The sequence below is a fragment of the Phyllobates terribilis genome, unplaced genomic scaffold (genome assembly GCF_046119375.1).
Source record: "Phyllobates terribilis strain yellow unplaced genomic scaffold, ASM4611937v1 Scaffold_2__4_contigs__length_985480577, whole genome shotgun sequence".
Classification (NCBI taxonomy): domain Eukaryota; kingdom Metazoa; phylum Chordata; class Amphibia; order Anura; family Dendrobatidae; genus Phyllobates; species Phyllobates terribilis.
The window spans coordinates 116,751,656-116,770,364 of record NW_027362762.1 but is presented as its reverse complement, the minus strand read 5'-3'; the positions used below and the strand labels follow the sequence as shown (position 1 = coordinate 116,770,364).

The 18,709-nt window shown below is 44.1% G+C and overlaps 1 protein-coding gene across 6 annotated transcripts in view; it reads right to left on the bottom strand.

Moving 5' to 3' along the window:
• NBEA (neurobeachin) overlaps positions 1-18,709 on the bottom strand; it is a 786,732-nt gene that overhangs the window by 293,298 nt on the left and 474,725 nt on the right. For all 6 annotated transcript variants that reach the window (XM_073662535.1, XM_073662540.1, XM_073662538.1 and 3 more), the window contains one exon: positions 9,953-10,077. In XM_073662535.1, the coding sequence (XP_073518636.1) occupies positions 9,953-10,077 (125 nt within the window). The remainder of the gene's footprint in view (positions 1-9,952; positions 10,078-18,709) is intronic.

The window sequence follows — 18,709 nt, the reverse complement described above, 5'->3', positions numbered from 1 at the left end:
GTAGTGTTCGAGTTCGGTTCGGTTCGTCGAACACCCGTGTGTTCGCCGAACTGTTCGTCGAACACCTTCGAACACCGTTAAAACCAATGGCAGGCAAACAAAAACACATAGAAACACATAGAAAACACCTTCAAAGGTGTCCAAAAGCTGACAAACTGCTCAGAAGACACAACTAACACATGGAAAAGTGACAAGTACATATAGTCATGCGAAAAGAAAAGAGGTGGAGGAGTAAAAGGAGGGGGAGACACAGATATAGGCATGTCATGCCCTTCTAAAATCCAAAAAGTGAGAAGCCGAGACGGCCAGTCCGCTCCTGCCCGTGCCACCTCCGTGTCGCCGGGTTTGTGCCAGAGCCGCGGTGAACCCTGACGGCCAGCCCCCCTCTCCCAATACTGGTGCCTGTCCGCTGGTGGGTCGAGAGAGCCCCCCTGTGGTGGAGGCAGCTCTAAGCTTTTTAATTTAAATTGTCCCTCTAATTTGAATGAATACACTTTAAATCCATTTACAAGGATCTATTGGAGGGCAAGTCTCATGCCAGCAGCCGCGTAATTCCAGCTCCAGTAGCGTCCACTAAAGCTGCTGCAGTTAAAAAGCTTTTATAAGGATCGAGCTCGGCTGTCCACCGCAAGGCATCCTAGTGCCAGTCCCAGCCCCTATGCCTTGGGGTGCCTCCTGATGCTCTTCACTAAGTATCCCGTGGTCCCGAAGCATTTCCTTTGAAAAAATTAAGTGTCCAAACTACAGGTGGTGTAGCTTGCTTAACAGCCGGGATAATCCGCTGACTAGCAGACACTGCTACTAGGCACAAAGTATTTCCTGGGCTAGATGCAGTTAAAAATTTGTAAGTAGATACTCTCGTTGGATGCTGAGAAAGCATTCCATAGAGTCTCCTGGCACGCCATATATGATTCTCTTAAAAAGCTTGGGGTAGGGGTCTAGGGGACCCTTTTATAGCCAAAATCACGGCCCTGTATCACAATACGTCACCTAGGCTGAAGATAAATGGAACTGTAGCACCGAGGGCTCGGTTGCTACAGACGTATTGCACCTCACCCAGAGGTGTGATATCTCACTCTCAGATAAGGATGGAGTGTGGATCAGGACCCGACACCTGCATGCATTACACCACATTGCCGTGGGGCAGGGCGACCAATATGCCCCTGAGATGGGTACGACAGTCCCTGTCCCTGGCTGGAGTGGGGGGAGGGAACACTGAGGAAGGGGAACCCTGCAGTGCAGGAGCAGGGAGGAAGCAGTTCCTGGGTGCATTGAGAAGGGAGTATAAAAGGTGGGCACCATCTTAGTTCAGTGCAGAGAAGTCTGAGCAGAAGTGGCAGGGAGCAGGGGCTCTGCATGAGCTCTGCTCCGGAGGCGGGCCTAGTAACAGAGGCCCAGGCCTGCAAGAGGGAGAAGGAAGGAAGAGGAGCGGAGAAGGCTCCAGGAACGAGGAATGAAGGGATCCCAGGGGTGCGGACGGGCGAGTCGCCACCGCACGCCCGAATCCACCTGCGTGGAGGGGTCAGGCCAAAGGGGGAGACCAGTCCCCGAACTAGTGGAGGCAGGAAATGACCCTCAGCTAGAAACCGGAGGCTCTGACATTTTATGTGGCGCAGCCCCTTGCTCCACCCGCTAGGAAGGCACCACATAGGGTCAGGGAAACTGGCGCCAAGTTTACCAAGAGGAGGCCCGAGGCAGCCGGACAGAAGTGTTGGTAAGAAAGGCCAGACAAAGGACACACAAAGGGGGTCCTGTGAAGCGCTCCAAAGTTATCTGGGAGTTGTCTGAGCCCCTCACCTGGTGAGCACAGTACGACGTGGGCAGCCGTTACCTGCAGACGTGGTCTGGATAATAAGAACTGTGAGTAAAGGCCCTGAACTGGATCACTGACTCCGTGTCGTTACTGCTGCTGCCCTGCACCATCACCCCCATCCTCCGCATACACTGCCCTGAGGCTATACTCCTCCCGTGGGGAGTTATGCTACGCTCTGCTGCACCCACAACACCAGCCTTAGCGGTCTGCCCTGTAGCGGCGGTTCACTCTGACCGCAATCCACGGGTGGCGTAGTCGGACATTTAAACATCAAAACCACATAAATAGTTCCGCCACTGGTTTGACCGCCCTGAGCCACGGAACCGGATCGCTGCCACGAAGACTACAACCACCAGCATCCACCAAAAAGTGTCCGGCTCCGGGTGTCCCAAGGCCCAGGGGGTGCGTCAGAACATTTTCATCACCTTTCACAATCACCAATGGGACAAGGCAGGGATGTCCTCTGTCCCCTCTCTTATACATCCTAGTGACGGAGCACCTGCTCTCATCAATTCGCCATAACCCCAATATTAGGTGGATTGAGGTGGGAGGCACCGAGTACAAGTGCTCTCTATTTGCTGATGATGTCCTAGTATATATCACTCAATCACATATATCCATCCCTGCTGTTATGGCTGAAATAGATCACTTTGTTACATGGTAAAATTTTAAAATCAATGCAGCGAAGTCTGAGGCCCTCGATGTCTCCCTCCCTAAATCCATATAGGATTCCATCCAGTCCAACTTTCCCTTTGCCTGGCCCTCACAGGGTATCAAATACTTAGGAATTCCTATTCATAGAGACCTCTCCCATCTATGTTATCTTAATTTTGGGCCCTTTATTGAACAATTCCATACAGACCACGGTTGGCAAGTTGGAACTGTGAGATTCACTACGTGCACCACTGGTATTTTGTGGAAAAGCACATGTAAGATTCTGCAACAGTCTCTGCTGATACTCCTGCATGCGTGCATCCCTTTCTATGGCAGGAATAATTTCTGCAAATTTACTTTTGTACCGGGGATCTAACAGTGTGGCAACCCAGTAGTCAGGATTATTTCTAATTCTCACAATTCGAGGGTCATGTTGCAGGTAGTGCAGCAAGAAGGCACTCATGTGTGTTGCGCATCCAGGAGCACCAAGTCCCTGTTGTGTTGGTGGCGAGGTAACAATCATGCTTCCTTCCTCTGTCCTCTCCCCCCAAGCTCGCACAACAGAAATGTGATCAAGGTCTCCCTCATCTGATGAGTCTTCCATCAGTTCGTCCTCCACTTCTTCCTGGGCTCCTGCACCTTCCTCACTAGTTTGGCTGCTACCATGCGCCCTGGTAAAATCATCTACCCCACCCTCACATGCCTGCCGCCCTGGTGCTGCAGACCGTCTGGACCTTGCAGATGTTAGCCCTTCCGCATACAACTCCTCCTCCTCTACTTCCTCCACCTCCTCTTGTGCCACCACCTGACTCCGAATTCTGTTTAACATGTGCTCCAGCATGTAAATCACCGGAATAGTCATGCTGATAATGGCATCGTCAGCACTAAACATCTTCGTCGCCATTTCAAAACTGTGCAGAAGGGTGCATAGGTCCCTGATCTGAGACCACTCCTCCAGCGTGATTTGCCCCACCTCTGAATCTCGTTGGCCCAGGCTATACGTCAGAACGTATTGCACCAGGGCTTGTCGGTGCTGCCACAGTCGCTGCAACATGTGCAGAGTTGAATTCCACCGGGTAGGCACATCGCATTTTAGCCGGTGAAGTGGCAGGCCCAACGACTTCTGTAGAGATGTAAGTCGCTGAGCTGCGGGATGCGAACGGCGGAAGTGAGCACACAGCGACCGTGCCCTCTGCAGAAGGCCATCTAGTCTGGGATAGTGGGCTAAAAATTGCTGGACAACCAGGTTCAACACGTGAGCCATACAAGGCACGTGTGTGACATTGCCCCGGCGAAGGGCCGCACCCAGGTTTGCAGCATTGTCGCACACGGCCTTCCCTGGTTTCAGGTCCAGTGGAGACAACCATTCATGAAATTGGTTCTCCAGAGCTGACCACAACTCCTCAGCTGTGTGACTCACATTTCCCAGACATTTCAATGTAAAAACCGCCTGATGACGTTGAGCCCTACTGCCAGCATAGTAAGGAGGTGTGCAGGATCCCTTCTGCGCAGTTAGAAAGCTTGTGGCATGACCAGACAGGCTTTGGGTGCAGGTGGAAGACCGAGAGGAGGTTGAGGAGGCAGAAGCAGTGGAGGAAAAATGACATAAAGAGGATTGACGCACAACTCGTGGGGACGGCAAGACTTGGACAGCAGCCCCTTGTCCTGCTGTCACCATAGTTACCCAGTGCCCAGTCAGCGACATGTAACGCCCCTGTCCATGCCTACTCGTCCAAGTGTCTGTGGTGAAATGCACCCTGTCACACACAGAGTTTCTCAAAGAAGCGGTGATGTTGTGTGCGACATGCTGGTGGAGCGCAGGCACACCTTTCTTTGAGAAGTAGTGCCGACTGGGCATCTGGTACTGGGGCACTGCGACGGACATAAGGTCTCGAAAATCCTCTGTGTCCACCAGGCGGAAAGGCAGCATTTCTGTAGCCAAGAGCTTGCAGATGGTGAAATTCAACCTCTTAGCTTTCTCATGGCTAGGAGGAAATGGTCTTTTACTTGTCCACATCTGAGGGACCGAGGGCTGGCTATTGTGCTTAGACGGGGTTGATAAGGGTGTCCCCGGCAAACTGCCGGTCTGTGAGGAAGATGCAGGCGGACATGTTAGGTTGCCTTGATCCAAAGGTGGTGCTATCGATGTCGGACAGCGCTCAAGACCAGCTGGTGTTACCACCTCCAAAGAAAATGATGACCTGCCAATCACGCTGGCTGTTGCGGGTAAAGAGGTGGCAGGTCTGCGCCCCAAAACAGGTGTGACTGCTGTCCCCCCAGTCACAGAGGATGAAGAGGCCGCGGATGCACAAGATATGGCAGACGGTGGTTGGCCCGGCCGGCTAGACCGCATTGTAGCACACTGAGCTTCCCACTGCAACTTATGCTTCATGTCCATGTGCCGGTTCATGCATGAAGTACTCAAACTATGTATTTTTTGGCCTCTACTTAGCTTTTGCTGACAAATGTTACAGATAACACGAGTTGGGTCATCTTTATCGATCTGAAAAAATGCCCAGGCTATGCAAGGCTTAGCACCCATGCGACCTGAAGAGCCACCACGACTTGTGGTGAGAGGCAGAGTTGTGTTTGAGGATGCAGTTGTTGACGTGCTTCCAGTACTACGTCTCTGTCCAGGAAGGCGCAACCTGACCTCGTCGTCACTAGCATCTTCCTCCACCTCCTCTGCTGACCTCATCTCTTGGCTGACTGTGGGTTGACAGTAAGTGGGATCTCCGACCTCATCATCATCACCCTGTGCGTTATCACACCCGTCGTCCTCAGAGCCAACCTGTTCCTGCCCTGACAAAAAACTAAAGTTGTCGCTCCAATCAGGTATTTGAGTCTCATCATCGTCTTCCTCATTGTCTCCACCAACAGGAGTTACAGTTTGGGAATGAGGGTCTACATTATGGTCAGAACCTTCTGCGTCTGGTCCTGGATCCGACTCATAAAGATTCTGGGCATCAGTGCAGATCATTTCCTCGTCTGGATTCACAGAAGCGCTGGAGTCGACCTCTGATTCCCAGGCTATAGTATGAGTAAACAGCTCTGCAGACTCAACCATCTGTTCTACCTCATACTCAGACGGGCAGCTGGAGATTTGGGAGCTGTGAGGAAGCAAGTGCGATTTGGGTGACACCTTTGAGGACTGGAGTATTTGTGATGTTGAAGTTGATGTGGAGGAGAGCCCACTTAAAGGAGCACTTGATATCCGTTGAAGCACCTGCTGTTTTTGTGCCTCATCTGGAATTTGTAGCGATTGGCGTGGCCGTAAGAAAGGGATCTTATCACATTGTCCGCTAAAAGAAGTAGACATTTTAGTTTGGCTGGAAGATGGTCTTTCTTCTGCACCTACCCCACGGACACAACCTTTTTTCCCCTTCCCAACACGCCTATTCCCCTTTCCACCAGCAGCAGGCCTTTTTCCACTCATTTTGGTGGTTAACTAATTCACAACTCTGGAGTTGTTTGCACAAAAAAACAATGGATGGTAACCGAGCAGAGCTGAGTGGCCAAACTGTGGTATTAGGCCAAAACTATTGGCTGGGTTAGATGCAGAAAAAAATTATTTTGAATTTGCAACCTGATGGAGGTCAGTATAGATGGACTAATAGACCAAGTCCCACACACCGCTAGAAGCCCAAATATTTTTTCAGAGCTAGATGCAGAAATTTTTTTTATTCAATTTGCAACCTGATGGAGGTCAGTATAGATGGACTAATAGACCAAGTCCCACACACTGCTAGAAGCCCAAATATTTTTTCAGAGCTAGATGCAGAAAAAAATTATTTTTAATTTGCAACCTGATGGAGGTCAGTATAGATGGACTAATAGACCAAGTCCCACACACCGCTAGAAGCCCAAATATTTTTTCAGAGCTAGATGCAGAAAAAAATTATATTCAATTTGCAACCTGCTGGAGGTCAGTATAGAAGGACTAATAGAACAAGTCCCACACACTGCTAGAAGCCCAAATATTTTTTCAGAGCTAAATGAAGAAAAAAATTATTTTTAATTTGCGACCTGATGGAGGTCAGTATAGATGGACTAATAGACCAAGTCCCACACACTGCTAGAAGCCCAAATATTTTTTCAGAGCTAGATGCAGAAAAAAATTATTTTTAATTTGCAACCTGATGGAGGTCAGTACAGATGGACTAATAGACCAAGTCCCACACACTGCTAGAAGCCCAAATATTTTTTCAGAGCTAGATGCAGAAAAAAATTATTTTTAATTTGCAACCTGATGGAGGTCAGTATAGATGGACTAATAGACCAAGTCCCACACACCGCTAGAAGCCCAAATATTTTTTCAGAGCTAGATGCAGAAAAAAATTATATTCAATTTGCAACCTGCTGGACGTCAGTATAGAAGGACTAATAGAACAAGTCCCACACACTGCTAGAAGCCCAAATATTTTTTCAGAGCTAAATGAAGAAAAAAATTATTTTTAATTTGCGACCTGATGGAGGTCAGTATAGATGGACTAATAGACCAAGTCCCACACACTGCTAGAAGCCCAAATATTTTTTCAGAGCTAAATGAAGAAAAAAATTATTTTTAATTTGCAACCTGATGGAGGTCAGTATAGATGGACTAATAGACCAAGTCCCACACACTGCTAGAAGCGCAAATATTTTTTCAGAGCTAGATGCAGAAAAAAATTATTTTTAATTTGCAACCTGATGGAGGTCAGTATAGATGGACTAATAGACCAAGTCCCATACACTGCTAGAAGCCCAAATATTTTTTCAGAGCTAGATGCAGAAAAAAATTATTTTTAATTTGCAACCTGATGGAGGTCAGTATAGATGGACTAATAGACCAAGTCCCACACACCGCTAGAAGCCCAAATATTTTTTCAGAGCTAGATGCAGAAAAAAATTATATTCAATTTGCAACCTGCTGGAGGTCAGTATAGAAGGACTAATAGAACAAGTCCCACACACTGCTAGAAGCCCAAATATTTTTTCAGAGCTAAATGAAGAAAAAAATTATTTTTAATTTGCAACCTGATGGAGGTCAGTATAGATGGACTAATAGACCAAGTCCCACACACTGCTAGAAGCCCAAATATTTTTTCAGAGCTAGATGCAGAAAAAAATTATATTCAGTTTGCAACCTGATGGAGGTCAGTATAGATGGACTAATAGAATGATGCTATGCCCAAAAGATTTTACTTCACTAGGTGCAGTAAAAAAATTGGTATTCTATACACAGGTGGTATATCTTGCAACACAGATAGGCTACTCCACTGACTAACACACTCTGCAATAGGCCAAAAAGGATTAGCTTTGCTAGATTCAGCCAAATGCTGTGAAAAAAACTTGCACAGCACTGGCACAGACCTGCCTGGCAAAAACTGATAGGAACTGATGTAACCTAGTCCTGAAAAGGACTCCAATTACAATTAGTCTTTACTCCCACAATCTATCTATTTAAGAGCACAGACCTGCCTGATAAAAGTCGTAGGAAATGCTGTAACCTAGTCCTTAAAAGGACTGCAATCACAACTATTCCCTACTCCTAAGCTATCTGTAGATTTGTGCGAAAATTGGCTTGAAATTAACAAGGTATAGCGCACACAGCAACAGCGGTGCCGTCTAACACGCAGCTGCAGCAGTGAGAAAATGGTGGCGACGGGGAAAATGGCTTGGTCTTATAGGGCAAGGACATGTGACATACACTGCCAATCACACATGCCCTTGCTTGTGTGAAAAAAAGCACTTCGCTCCGTGTGTGCGCTGCTGATAGGCTGACAGATTGCACCTCCCCACTGTAAATGCGGGAAAGAGAAAAAAAAATGGAGATCTTCATTGTTCCTGCAGAGATCCATCCCCTGCCCCTCCCCCCACCCCGCTGTACACTCAAACTGCGTATTAACATTAATTTTCATCATTACTGAGAAAAAATCCAGTTACGCTTTTGGTGCACGAACAGTTATCGAACATAACCTCGAACAGCCGAATTTTTCTCAAATTGTTAGTGTTCGCCGACCGGCTCGAACACCGCCCAAAACAGCTCGAATTTGAGATTGGCGAACAGTTCGAGTAGAACAACGCTCATCTCTACCTGTGACCTCCGTAATCACTACAACAATTGAGTCACGGAGCTCCACCAAGCATCTTGCTTTTTTTATTTCTTGAGATCTCCAGACTGCAATGAGACGGAAATGCACATGCAATTAAGACCGTTTTAATCCATGAGACCTTTGGTTGAGATTTATCAAAACTTTTTTTTTTTTTTTAAAAAGTGGCACAATTCCCCATGTCATTAACAAAAGTCTGGTGTAAAAATTCTATTAGGGAATTCTGAGTCTCATATGGGAGCTGCATCAATCAGCTGAAGCAAAAAACAACAACTGCAAACAGCAGTTTTTGTTCTGGAGGACCCAGCTTCTTCATCCCTTAAAGGCACAGCCCACTGATTTCAATGGGCTCCATGCAATGCTTCATTTTCCCTGTGGTGGTGCTGCAGAGAAATTGAACATTTGCTGCCACTTTCATTAGCATATTTCAGACAACATTGGGCACCCTACCATCATGCTACTGTCTGGGGCCCATCCAACGAAAAGTTGGCACCCTTCATTACCATACATTTACTTTACCTTTCTGCTAATATGACCTAATAATTGAGATTAATTAAAGGGGTTGTCCAACCTAAAAGAACTTAGAATGTTATAGCAAAAATTTAGTCATATTCACTTTACCAATACTACATTACTCCGATTCCAACACTTTCTAGTCCTCCACCAGTCTCTGGACTTCTCTGCTTCTGCAGCCAACCAGTGATTAGATCAGTGGTCATTTCACATGAAGTAGAGAGACTAAACGGCAAATGAAGTAGAGAGACTAAACGGCAAGTGAAGTAGAGAGACTAAATGGCATGTGAAGTGACAGAGAATCAGTAAGGCTGAATAACCACTTTTAATAAAACACCTAGTAATCCACAAAAATAACAGGGATCAGTCAGTAGACGTGCAACCAATTCTAACTGTAAAACTACAGAATGAACAAAATATATTTTAAAAGCATAAAAATGTGTATGAAAAAAAAAAAAAAAGAATTGCCATGAAAAAAAGTCCTCTCTGCCTCTAGCTCCTTTATTAATCACATTCCAGCACCAGACGCTGAGAGTACATCAAACTGCACCAAATCCTTTTCACATGACAAGCTCATAAATTATTCAACTCATTAGTATCACCAAGAGGAATAGAAATAGCATCAGTGTAAAAGAGGCATAGAAGTGGAAAAGGGTCAATGTAAAGTTTCATAGGCTGATCTCCATGTGTCCAAACTTCAAAAAGACAAACACATCTGCACATCTGCTTTTTGAAAAGTGCACCGGAGCGAATACGAAAGGACAAAATTGTTGTGTTTCTCGAGTTTTATAAACTAAATCCAAGCAGTATGGAAAAAATCACTCAGAGCACACAAAGCTAACTTAATATAGTGACTGAAACCATGGATCATCATACTGACCGTATTCAATGGCAGCTTTTAATCTGGCATCGGAATGAGTTGAACCGAATGCATTGCGTACAAAACGTCTCCTCCTTCGTAAGTCGTCTTCCCAATAATCCAGTCTCCAGAAGTCATGGAGTTGACTAAAAGAAAAAATATGAAATAATAATGAAATAACAAGCCTGATACAGCGAGAATTACACATTTCTAAACTCCATTTGCTCAGTCATCAATTTGCCCTGACCAGACATTACAGCTGCTGAATGATGGCCCAGCTTAAGAGGCATAAAGGCCTCCATACATATTAGACTAATGTTGGCTGAACCCACAGATATCGGCGGGTCTGACCAACCAAGTGAAGACAGGGAGAGATGTCGATCATGCATATACGATTTCGGGCTGCCGGAGTGTCAATCAGCGGCTTTCTCATAGAGAACACAGGAGCGATGGGTCGAACGAGAGCTCTTGTGTATGGAAGAGTTGGTTGAGATGCCTGTTGGCCGAACAATCAGCTAAAACGCTGTTCTTCTGATAGCCATCTACTGTGTATGGGCAGCCTAAGATAAAGCCTTGTCACTGGCAGATGGGCTCACACAATTTGATCAAATTGTGTGCCAAGTAGCTCAATTTTATAAGTATAGTCTATGTAGCAGTAATGTAGTTCACAAGTCATATATTCAATGATCACATATACTGTTGGATGCTCAGAAAGAAGATGCATTTGTTTGCTTGTATGCCACAGCAATGCAGTCACAACATGTACATTTATTTCATTTTGTCATGTGCTTGTTCGTTTCATATTTTAAGGAGGTAGAATGTCCATCGATGTAGAAATATATATATAAAACGTCACATTTATTAGTAATATTTAAAACAAAAACTTCATCTCAAATATGGACTCATCCACATAAGAACAACTGACCTACGCGTTTTGGTGTGTAGACATTATTCATGGTCGCGTCTAAGAGAGTACTTTTCCTTTCCCTCTCCCTGATATATTTTCTGTAAGGCAGTTTCATATCTTACAATAAAGCTCCTGGTCTCAAACGTAGAATCTGTAACAGGACCCCCAGTTTATCATGGGGAATTTACAATAATGGTCTCTTCACATGTGACTCCTTAAGGCTCCAGGGCCTGGATGCGAGCGCTATCTTTGCACCCACTATAGCTAATCCGCTGCCGAGTTCACCTTGATCATAGGACCTTAGCATCTGAATAGTTAGGTAAGAACAGGTTTTTAGAATCTGGATTCATCATAATATATTTCTTGGTAATGCCTTTATGGAAGGGATTCTCTGCTGTGAGACAACCCTTTTAAAAAGGTATTCCCATCTGAAACAGGAAGGACATACCACTAGTTCCATGGAATTCCATAACAATCTGATAGCCGGGAGTCTCCAAATGTGGGACCACCACATGCCCGGTTGTCAAAAATCTCTCATAAAAGAAGCTTTATGTAAAGGGACTATCCCACAACAGAAATTTCTCCTTCGGTCTCCCATTGATCATTAGCTCCTACTCTTCCTCACACATGCCCACAGTGAGAACTTATAACAGTGTGACGATGGAGGATGCGCACTGCTGCTCCAATCATCGTCTACAGCACACATGCCAAATTCTGGCCTGTGGGCCAAATCAATGTGGGGCCATTACACTGTATGGAGGACTATGTGAGGCCCATTATTCTGTATGGAGGACTATGTGAGGCCCATTATACTGTATGGGGGACTATGTGGGGCCCATTATTCTGTATGGAGGACTATGCAGGGCCATTATACAGTATGGAGGACTATGTGGGGCCATTATACTGTATGGAGGACAATGTGGGGCCATTATACTGTATGGAGGACAATGTGGGACCAATATACTGTAAGGAGGACAATGTGGGTCCATTATACTGTATGGAGGACTATGTGGGGCTATTATACTGTATGGAGGACTATGTGGGGCCATCACACTATATGGAGCATTACGTAGGGCCATTATACTGTATGGAGGTTGGCCCTATACTTTGTCCAAGTTTTTAATTTTGGTCCTCTGTGTATTTGAGTTTGACATCCCTGGTCTATAGGAATGGTAGAGATAGAGAAGTACATGAGCTGTATAGATATTGAATGGAGCCGCAGACTGTGGTAGTGTAAAGGGGTGATCAGTGGAGATCCCAGGAGTACGGACCCCAGTGGTTAGATATTTATCACCTATCCTGTGGACAGGTAATAAATGTCCATGATAGGAAAACTTTTTCAGATGAAACCAGAGTGCTGAATGGCCAAAGTAGATAACGAGACTCTCTTACGGAACCAATCCTGGTATAAACTGTTATTTATATATATATTCTCCTGCCAGCTTTAACAACTACTTGGAGTTTATCTTACGCCCAGCATAAAATGATGCAGAGAACAATCATGATCGAGTGCTTGCGGCCTTTGTATTTACATGTGAAACAACCTAAAGTAGCCAGTATTTAATGGCTCCTCGTACTGGTAAAGAGCATTCATCACAAGCAGCCCATTTACTAATGCTGCATCAAATTACAAGTATTAATGACACGCAGCTTGCTTTCCTTTACTGTGGTTTAACGCGCCTTGTAAATCAAAAACCTTCTTATAAATAGTTTGCCTTTTAATGGCTACGGTCCCTCAGCTGCCTGGAATTTATAAGCAGAAAATATGACACACGTGAATATGGCGGGGGAACCATGATTAAAATAACGTGCTGAAATATTCATTGGAATAATTCCCCACTGCCCCCAGCGAGCTAAGAAAATGACTATTTTATTCATTATTAATAACACAGAATTAGAGCTGCAAAAAAATATTCCCGAGTGCGGTAATTGTTGTGGTGAATTATTACCCTTCCATTAATGTGCCGCCAACGGTTTATGGGCGCTAGTGAAAACAAAACATTTTGGGCCATGGCCACTTGCGGTTTAACCAGCTTTTGTGTTTTCTTATGCAAATTGCTTCATTCCTAGCTGGTAAATAACAGGCAGCGCTAATAGCCGGTAACAATGATGTTCGATGGTGCATGGAGCGATGTAAACATCACAGAAAGCGTGTAATTATAGGCAACCACAGAAAAGAAATGTGTTCTCTGCAACAACGTGATATCTCAAGGTGGTTACAATAATGGCAAAAGTCATAAGTAGACAAGTAAGACTATCAAGTCATTCAAGTCTTAAAACAGGTATTGCGTATAAGACAACTGGCCTGAATTTGCCTTGATGGTCTTGATTTTTCAAAAATAATGTTGGCAAATTTTTACCGTCCCAGGCAAAAAAGGATGTAAATTGTACAAAACTCCACCCAGAAATTCACAGTCCCCATGGGGGTCAGGATGGAGATGGTGAAGGAATAAAATATCCCTAAGTCACGAACAAGAATGGTACTATTGTATATAACACACATCGCTCTATATATATATATATACACACACACACACACACACACACATACATACATATATACACTGCTCAAAAAAATAAAGGGAGCACTCAAATAACACATCCTAGATCTGAATGAATGAAATATTCTCATTGAATATTTTGTTCTGTACAAAGTTGAATGTGCTGACAACAAAATCACACAAAAATCATCAATGGAAATCAAATTTATTAACAAATGGAGGCCTGGATTTGGAGTCACCCCAAAATTAAAGTGGAAAAACACACTACAGGCTGATCCAACTTTGATGTAATTTCCTTAAAACAAGTCAAAATGAGGCTCAGTATTGTGTGTGGCCTCCACGTGCCTGTATGACCTCCCTACAATGCCTGGGCATGCTCCTGATGAGGTTGCGGATGGTCTCCTGTGGGATCTCCTCCCAGACCTGGACTAAAGCATCCACCAACTCCTGGACAGTCTGTGGTGCAACGTGAAGTTGGTGGATGGAGCGAGACATGATGTCCCAGATGTGTTCAATCGGATTCAGGTCCGGGGAATGGGTGGGCCAGTCCATAGCTTCAATGCCTTCATCTTGGAGGAACTGCTGACACACTCCAGCCACATGAGGTCTGGCATTGTCCTGCATTAGGAGGAACCCAGGGCCAACCGCACCAGCATATGGTCTCACAAGGGGTCAGAGGATCTCATCTCGGTACCTAATGGCAGTCAGGCTACCTCTGGTGAGCACATGGAGGGCTGTGTGGACCTCCAAAGAAATGCCACCCCACACCATTACTGACCCACTGCCAAATCGGTCATGCTGAAGGATGTTGCAGGCAGCAGATCGCTCTCCACGGCGTCTCCAAACTCTGTCACGTCTGTCACATGTGCTCAGTGTGAACCTGCTTTTATCTGTGAAGAGCACAGGGCGCCAATGGAGACTTTGCCAATCCTGGTGTTCTGTGGCAAATGCCAAGCGTCCAGCACGGTGTGGGGCTGTCAGCACAACCCCCATCTGTGGACGTCAGGCCCTCATACCACCCTCATTGAGTCAGTTTCTAACAGTTTGTGCAGACACATGCACATTTGTGGCCTACTGGAGGTCATCTTGCAGGGCTCTGGCAGTGCTCCTCCTTGCACAAAGGCGGAGGTAGCGGTCCTGCTGCTCGGTTGTTGCCCTCCTACGGCTCCCTCCACATCACCTGGTGTACTGGCCTGTCTCCTGGTAGCGCCGCCAGCCTCTGGACCCTACGCTGACAGACACAGCAAACCTTCTTGCCACAGCTCACATTGATGTGCCATCCTGGATGAGCTGCACTACCTGAGCAACTTCTGTGGGTTTTAGAGTCCGTCTCATGCTACCATGAGTGTGAAAGCACAACCAACATTCAAAAGTGACCAAAACATCAGCCAGAAAGCATTGGTACTGAGATGTCGTCTGTGGTCCCCACCTGCAGAACCACTCCTTTATTGAGGGTGTCTTGATAATTGCCAATAATTTCCATCTATTGTCTATTCCATTTGCACAACAGCATGTGAAATTGATTGTCAATCAGTGTTGCTTCCTAAGTGGACAGTTTGATTTCACAGAAGTTTGATTTACTTGGAGTTGTTTAAGCGTTCCCTTTATCTTTTTGAGCAGTACACACACACACAGTTGAAGCCAGAAGTTTACATACACTATATAAAAAGACACATATGCATGTTTTTCTCAATATCTGACATGAAATCAGAATTAACCTTTCCCGTTTTAGGTCAATTAGAATTACCATAATTTTTAACAATTGCCAAATACCAGAATAATGAGAGAGAATGTTTTAAGGCATTTTTATTACTTACTGCAAAGTCAAAAGTTTACATGCACTAAGATTACTATGCCTTTAAACAATTCCGGACTGCCCATATGATGATGCATGTCATGTGTTTGGAGGCTTCTGTTTTTTTGGGCAACATCTGGGTTAATTAGAGACACACCTGTGGATGTATTTTAATGCACACCTGAAACACCCTGCTTCTTTGTGTAGCATCATGGGAAAGTCTAAAGAAATCAGCCAAGAAATCAGGAACAAAATTGTGGACTATAAATAACAGTTTTTGGGCTCTATATGTATGACAGAACGTGAATCCTACGGTCAGTGATTGGCTGCAGTGGTTAGATGCACTATATTCATGATCGAACCACTGCAGCCATATCAACAAAAAAGGGACAGCAGTGGAAAAACAGCACTGGAGTGAGGGTGCGTGTGTGGTTCATTTTCTTATGTAGAGAATTTCATTTCTAATACTTGGCATGATGGTCAACATATCATTGGTTAAGTCCATCTGACATATCTTAGTACATTCTAGTATTCCCCAAGAAATGACAATTGCACTAAACACAAAGCCTTATACTAGACCCATAGCCCAGCTCCCACAACTCATTAAGACTGTGTGTTTTGTATGCCAGTCTTAATGAGGGGCGTGCTGGAATAAGATTCAGTTAATTTATTAATTCAGCGCATCTCATCAGTAGCGTGTGCCTCACCAGAAAGGTTACCCCAGTCAGATCCAGTAACATTTCTGATGTAAGAAAAGCCACCACTATTTATGAAATTGATGATTGGACATAGCTACGGCCCGCGCCACCCCAGCTCCTCCCTAGCTCTGTCCAATGTGATGGTGTGGTCCGAAAAGTCAAAAGTCGCACAATTTTTGTGCAACCTCCAGTTGTACAAAAATTTTGAGACTTTTCAAAGTTTTATACCAGAACTGGTATAATCCATATGATAAATTGGCCATAGGTCTTGTTCTGTGCAGAGCACTATTCAGTAATCATCTCATTACCATGACAGACAGGTATATATAAGATACAGTAGATAACAGGATCTGCCATACACAATAAGTGATGTCAAAAATCACTTCCTCCGTCTCTCTGTGCATAATGACCTTTGCCAACGTAAGAAAATACTTCTGTACAAGTCAATAGGAGCAGAGCCAATGTATTGCTGCTTATGTCCATGTGGCTGAATCGAATAGGAGGCCAAGTGGCCAGTGAGAAAATGACAAGCACTTGTTTTTATTTCTTTGTTTTGTATAGCTAGTGATATGAACAATAAGCATGATGGTTCAGTGGTTAGCAATGTTGCTTTACAGCGCTGGGGTCCTGGGTTCAAATGCCACCAAGGACATCTGTAAGGAGTTTGTATGTTCTCCCCGTGTTTCCTCCCACCCTCCAAAGACATACTGATAGGAAATTTAGATTGTGAGCCCCGATGGGGACAGTGATGATTTCTGTAAAGCGTTGTGGGATATGATGGTGCTATACAAGTAAAATAAGTAAATAAAGTAAAAAAAAAAAAATAATAATTTTTACATAAAACAATGATTTAAACAATAGGTAATTTTCTGATTAAACACTTTATGTTTAAAGATGCATAGTGATAATCTTTCAGGTCCATTCTAAGTATATTCTTCAAATATTATTAACATCAAACTGTAACTAATGTTTCAATAGTTTATTGGAAGTCGTAGCTTTAAAAGACGATCAATCAAGGTGACAGACAAGATATAATTAGGGCATCTATATATACGCCTTTGGATATATACGCCTTGATCCAAAAACAGCTATAGAGGTTGTACCTACACAGCTGCACTGCTCTCCTCACACTAAGGCCACGGCCCCACTATCAGTATTTGGTCAGTATTTTTTCTCAGGAGTGGGAACCAAAACTAGGAGTGGGTGATAAATGCAGAATTGGTGACTTGTTTCTATTATACCTTTTCTCTGATTGTTCCTCACCTGGGTTTGGCTCCCACTCCTGAGAAAAAATACTGACCACACACTTACCAAATACTGATAGTGGGGCTGAGGCCTAAGGGTATGTTCACATCATAGTTTTTTTCGCGTCACAATAATGAAGCAAAACTTGATCTCTGTCAGGAAAGAAGCTGCGTAAAAAATACTGTTTTTTCTGCGTTTTTGGTGTGTTGTTTTTACTGTTCTTTTGTTTCCTCATGCATGTACATAAAGTTTAGTGAAAAAAAATCTCATTCTAGTTTTGGCATAGTGGGGGAGGTGAATTGTTCAGGAATAGTTTAGACACTGGCAATGCATTGAGTTTGTATGACACTATTTACTTTCATACTATGGGATCTGCCATTCAGTTGCTCAGGACATTGTTCAATTTCACACTTTCCTGGGCCACAGATAGCTCAGCTAATATTTACACCTTACACATCACGAATTTAATTAAACTCTCCCAATACAAATAAAAGTCTTGGTGACCAAGACAAGATGGTAAAATCACAACAATAAATGAGTTTCACATACTGCTCTGCTAGCTTATTTTCACTAAAAATGTAGCAAAACCTAATAGCTATGTTCACACGTGTTTTTTTTTAGCATTTTTTCGCTACCCATTATTTTCAATGGGTGAAAAATGCAGAAAGAAGTGACATGCTCTATTTTCCAAAAAAAGCAGAAAGGCACAAAATACGTAACAAAAAAAAAACCATGATGTGTGAACAGAAAATTCTTCTCATAGACTTTGCTGGTACTGCAAAAGGCAGCTGAAAATTTGCATAAAAATCTGCAGCAAAAAACGCTGAAAAAAACATGGTGTGTTAACATAGCCTAAGGGCTCATTCAGACATCAGCTTTTCTCGTACGAGTTTTGTGCGTCTTTTTCACTGATAGAACTTGCACCTATTAAAGCCTATGGGTCTGTTCACATGTTCATGTATTTTGCTGACCAAGTGGTCAGATTTTGATCCGAGTCTTGGACCCATCCAACCAATGCAAGTCTATGGATCTGTGAAACACATCTGACAACATTCGCATGCCATCTGTGTGCTGTCTGTTTTTCACCAACTGTTTAGTACAAGCAGCTTGAGAAACCTCCATAATTTTTTTGAATACAAGAAATACTGATGAAACTTGACATACTGAGCAAATACTGATGAAAATCGGATCAAAAATGCTGTTGAAACTTGGGCTATTTTTTACATAATAAAACATTGGAAAAAAAGTCACTGAAAGATACTGGAGTATATTGTTAGACACCAAACTCAACTCTAGTGACCAGTGACAATGCTTTTGCCAAGGCAAATAAAATAATTTAAGGCAATAATAGAGGCATAGATGTTCATGGCAAGAACACAATTGTGCGTCTGTACAAGTCACTAGTGCGACCGCACTTATACTGGAGCCAGAAATTGTACACAGTATTCTAAGGTGGACATCGCTGAACCAGGACAGCTGGAGAGACGTGACCAAGGATTTTGAGAGAATGGGGCCCTTAGCATCTCCCTCTTTGGGTTTTTGCCTTCTTCTGGATCAACCTGTTATGTTATAGGTTGACCACCATAATAGTGTCTTCTACCATCCTACCTAAATCGCAACTATTTCTCCAAG